Source organism: Copadichromis virginalis, linkage group LG7 (genome assembly GCF_057382275.1).
Source record: "Copadichromis virginalis isolate Kocher_CV1m ecotype Utaka linkage group LG7, C_Virginalis_male_GT1.1, whole genome shotgun sequence".
NCBI classification, from domain to species: Eukaryota; Metazoa; Chordata; class Actinopteri; order Cichliformes; family Cichlidae; genus Copadichromis; species Copadichromis virginalis.
Window position 1 is genome coordinate 31,884,544 of NC_140624.1, and position 5,117 is coordinate 31,889,660.

At 42.0% G+C, this 5,117-nt stretch overlaps 1 protein-coding gene and 1 long non-coding RNA gene across 2 annotated transcripts; one reads left to right on the forward strand and one right to left on the reverse strand.

Annotated features, from left to right (window-relative positions):
• Positions 1-1,342, forward strand: LOC146705406 (uncharacterized). Its single transcript, XR_014921362.1, has 2 exons — positions 1-234; positions 835-1,342. It is a non-coding gene; the product is annotated as an uncharacterized LOC146705406 (long non-coding RNA).
• A 39-nt stretch (positions 1,343-1,381) lies between these two features.
• Positions 1,382-3,302, reverse strand: LOC146705407 (uncharacterized). The gene is made up of 2 exons (XM_085463064.1): positions 2,834-3,302; positions 1,382-1,948 (listed from the first exon to the last, which is right to left on the reverse strand). Exons 1-2 carry the CDS (start codon positions 3,184-3,186, stop codon positions 1,678-1,680), a joined length of 624 nt encoding a protein of 207 aa, XP_085319190.1. The 5' UTR covers positions 3,187-3,302; the 3' UTR covers positions 1,382-1,677.
• Between the last annotated feature and the right edge of the window lie 1,815 nt (positions 3,303-5,117).

A 5,117-nucleotide genomic window follows, 5' to 3' on the forward strand; every position in this document is an offset into this window, starting at 1 on the left:
CTGAACTCCAGCAAATCGCGCCGCGACAACCAATCAGGAGCCTGGTGACGTGGCTGTTACCTAGGTCAAAGGGGCAGATCCAGCCAAAGCCTTTCATACTTCAATGGAGGGGAAGGCTAATCAATGCGGTAGCAAACAACTCGGAGCTGTACAACACCAGCTGCTTTCAGTACCGAGACAGGAATAAAAAGGACCGAGCTTGGAGGAAGATATGTGAAGAGATCGGGCAACCTGGTAAGTTCATTCATTTCTCTTTTGAAAGTTTTCACTGACCCGGGGAAGCCGCACAAAAGCTAGCAAGCCACCGCTATTTTCCCACTGACGTACAAATACCGTTCTGCTTTTATGCATGTTGTCATTTAGGAATATATTTTATTGTTTATTAATAAACAGCACACAGTGGTCCCGCTGTTCATCCGTCACTGCTTTGCTTTTTCGCTGATTTTTTATTGCACAGTACAGCATTGCATTCTGCAGCCTGATTGACAAATCTCCTGCGCTTGCCAAATTTACCACGTTTGGTTTTGATAACCATCGCGTCCAATAGAAAAAACAGCACAAAAACACCCATAACTATGAGCCTCATTCGGAAATAGACACCTGCACCGTGAGGGAAAAAGGCGCACGAAAGTGGCGCGCAGATGAAGACAAACCGCGGCATAATAATACTTTTACGTTTTGCAATCTACAAAGGTTTGCACTTTGAGAATCAATTGTGAGAACTGTGACCAGGGGCTAGTTATTCTGAGAACCCCTGCTGCAATAAATGAGGGACCACTGTCTACTCTACGATTATTATATCCAACCTGTTAACATTTAATACTGTATTGATAGAACGAACTGATTCTGCAGCAGAGCATCCCCAGTCCCTGAGCTCCTGCTGCTGCACCCACAGATATGTACAGCAAGCACTGATACCTTTTTAGTCGGTGGGATTCCCTTGTGATCACCTTTACTAAATATCTACAACCAATCTGATTATATCCTGTTATTGTTTTTTTTTTTTTTTCAATGTTGAAATTAAAATCTAGTAGCAGCCTTCTCATTTCTTTGTGTTTTGTGCTGTTTTACAGGCCCACAGAGGAGGACGGCTCCGAGGCAGATGAGGGACGGGTCCCAGGACGGTCCATCGGCGGTGGAGCTGGCCATCCTGGAGTCCCTGAAGAGGCCACACCAGTCTCCAATGGAGCATTTCCTCCTCAGCCTTGTTCCTGCTCTGGAGAGCAGCTGGTCCTTTTTATTCCTGTCTCTCTGTAAATTCTTATATTTTATATATTCATGTTTAATGTTTTTCTGTTTGAGACTTTTAATATTATTTCAAATAAATGTTTATAATGACTAATGTCTCAGTTCTACTACACAGCAAATGTTGGCACACGACTTGACACATGTAGAATTTATTTCATATTATACTAATGACAAAATATACTGATACAGTGGGATGCAGAAGTTTGGGCAACCTTGTTAATAGACATTATTTTCCTGTATAAATCGTTGGTTGTTACAATAAAAAATGTCAGTTAAATATCATACAGGAGACACACACAGTGATATTTGAGAAGTGAAAAGAAGTTTACTGGATTTACAGAAAGTGTGCAATAATTGTTTAAACAAAATCAAGCAGGTGCATCAATTTGGGCACCACAAAAAAGAAATGAAATGAATATTTAGTGTATATCAATGTGTGTGTCTCCTATATGATATATGGGGTGCCTTTGTCTGGACGTGCTTCCCATCCAGAGCTGCACAGCACAGAGGAAAGTTCCAGCGCTCCTGGAATCCCTCTGTGATGGAGCGCCAGTCTCCAGGTGAAGGCACAGCCATGAAGTCGTCCACTAGACAGTCCCAGATGGACGTCGCTGCCTGGGGGGTGATCTGGCTCACCGTGGACACACCGACTCTGAAACTGAACGCGATGGTCCTGAAGGAGTCCCCGGTGACAAGGAACCTGGACAAAATTGTTCAGAATCAGTATTATGTGTACTGCAGTTACAAAATACATTATTCAAATTCCAAAATACTTTTGTGATGTCAGATATAAATCACAAAACTTAAATCTTACATAAAACATTTTGTAATTATAAGGATAATTACAAAATGTATATTAGATAATATCTAAAACAGTTGTGTTTTGTTTTAACTTTAACATATCATAATTTGATTGGTAGCAACTTTCACAACTACAGTGAGCCAATCACTCATAATTCCTAAACATGTCAATCAGGTAGGAATGAAGTAAGACATTAATAGAAATAAAGAGTTGTATGTTGACATGTAGCCCTTTCCTTGCTTAAATCATTAATATTTTTGAAAAATTAATCTGTGATAAGACAGCTTATCAAGATAGAACCATGTAACTAGAGATGAACCAAACTGTTCAGTTTTATCTAACTCTGTTTTAATAAAGGCTGTGACCCCTGCTATAGAGTCTGACAGCTGCAGGGATTATATACAAATATTCAACTATCCCAGAATTAAACCAGGTCTAAATAAAAAGGAGTGAGTATCACTACAAGGTTAACTCAGTGGTCCTAATGCTACAGTTTGATATCAGCAAACACCGAGCGCATACATTGATGTGACACCACAGCCATGCTATCATGCAAACACTGATAACAGCATAAATCGAATTAAATCGGGACTTGATGAGAGCTTCTGAGTATCACTAGAAATATTATAAAGAGTCGTCTCTGTACCACAGTTTGCTTTCAGTAAACACCGACAGCATTCACTGTTAGCATAGCACATCCATGTTAGCAGTGTATAACTGGATGGATTAGCATATTAGCACAGATATCAATAAAGGACTACCGTATTAAATAGTTTTACTAACCTCAGGCAGACGGACAGGCGCTCTGCAGGTGGGATTGAGCGCCTGTAGTTGGTGTCTAGGCGGGCGATGCTGGGACCGACGAGGGAAAGCAGGTCCTCAAACTGGCCGAGTGAATGACGGTGATAGCGCTGGAATCGGCCGTCATCCAGGCGCAGCTCCTGGAGCAAGTGGTGAAACTCACCAAACTGCTCATGCCTCTGGAGGACCTGATGGACCCAGGTACGGCGAGGACGTCTTTTACGCTGCTGCTCTGCTCTCCACAGTACATAGAGAAGGGAGACTCTCTCTTCAAGCGCTAGCTCGATAGCTGCCATCTTGCAAAGATACCGGTCTGGCACAACTCCCTCCCACATTCCTCCCACATTTCCGGTTCACTTTGACGCGCGATGGATTTTTCTTGGACACGCGTTGAGACGCGAATGTACACGCGTCAAATTAGGGGCGTTTGGGGCGTTTTATTCGCGTCCATCGTGTTCGGTGTGAACACACCGTAAGAGCCATTTCGTTCGCGACCGACACATCACTACACCCAAGTTTGTTCTCTGGCACAGCTACAAGCCACGTGAGCTCATAGCCCCTCCCGCTAGGATGTACTACCACAGTCGACTGTCGTAAAACAGCCGCAAACCAATAGCAATAAAAAAAACCTCAAAATCATTGAAAAACATTTTATAACTGAACACCCAATATAGATATATAGATATATACTAAATATCACACAATATCAGATAACCAAATTAACACTGGGTTACACTAGCTAGCATGACGGAGTTTCTATACAGCTGGGTGGGTGCTATGTTACTGATGTTGAACTTTATTTTGTTCATAAGGTTAATTATTAGAGTTGCCAACCGTCCCATACAAAACAGAATCGTCTGGTATTCAGAGAAAATATTACGCGCTTCGTATTGAGGTGAAGAGGAATGCAGTTTGTCCCGGGCTTCAGCTACAATGAAAAAGACACAAAGCTGGAGTTATTCTGTGTTTACGCTGCACAGCTGCCTCTTCTTCTCTCATCCTCTCACCCTGCCTCTCCAGTTTCTACTTCAATCATGAAACTGATCAATGATCAGCTGATCAGCTTTTCTCTCTTGTTTATTTATCGCCCACTTTGCGCCAGAAACAGGAAACCAGCGGATGTTGCGGTAAACAACAGCAGCACGTTTAAGCTTGATCAGCTGTTGTTAGAATTTATTTAATATTAATTTCTAGTATCAGCTGATGTTTGCTGGAGCCACAGCTGTAAACCTGCTGGTCATGATATCGGTTTGAATATGTGGTGAGAGGGAAACATGAAGATGAAACCAGGAGATGTCCTTACTGAATCATCAGAGCTGTGATGGAGAAACAGGTTTACCTTTTAGTTAACATGAATGAGTTGAAGAGAAGTTATGAACTGTTTCTGAGAGAAAAATAACACCAGGATCGTTTTCTAAGTAGCTGACAGCTGGTAACTGTGCAGGGGCGGGTCTAGCAAAGTGTTGCCAGGGGTCCATGTAGGGAATTAAAAGGGAAAGGGGGGCACAAGGAAATACTTTCTTATTCTCATTTAAAATGTCCAGCTTTTAAAACAATAATTATCTGAGTCTTACAACAAACAATTGATAGATTGATACATCAGAACAGAACATTCTGGCGCATCAGAACAGTGTACATCACTGTCACAACAGTGTTTATTTTCATTCAAAGGATTTATGATCTTTCCTATAATGGTGGGCCAGTCTCTAGTCAAAATGCCCGGGACGATTTTTTTGTCCCAGTCCAGCCCTGTATGCAGCTCATCTGCAGTCTGGTGTTACCTACATCTTCCTATTCAGAAGGCAGAATTTCCGAGTTCTGAGTACAATCGAAAGCACCACGACTGCAGTTTTTGTGTTGGATGTAAAAAGCAGGCCAGGATAGAATCAGGCGTGGGATTTCTCTCGGGGAAATATGCACATTATTTTTTTCCTTTCTATTGGTAGGTGGCACAGTGCACTTGTGGCAAGTAAGCAAGCTAGAAGACTGGCAATCTTGCTGGGTATCCAGTTATGGAAGCAACACATTAACAAGAGAATTCTGAGTAAAACCAAAGTTACTGTTATGTATGAACCAAGATTTATTGTGTGCTATGCAAGCCATCGCCAGTAGGGGGCACCACGCCCAGTTATGTGTGTGTGTTACTTCTGTGTGATCCCAATAAAGAAGAAGTCAACTTGTAAACAAACTGTTGTATGTGCAGTCTGACTCGGCATAAGCTCTAATAGTGTATTGACACTACAGTGGAAATATAACATAAATTGGC

Bases quoted from the DNA above. Each gene is read 5' to 3' on its own strand.
- LOC146705407 (XM_085463064.1), bottom strand. From the start codon at position 3,186: ATGTGGGAGGGAGTTGTGCCAGACCGGTATCTTTGCAAGATGGCAGCT. The intron at 1,949-2,833 runs GTTAGTAAAACT...AATTTTGTCCAG, and splicing joins CGCCTGTCCGTCTGCCTGAG to GTTCCTTGTCACCGGGGACT.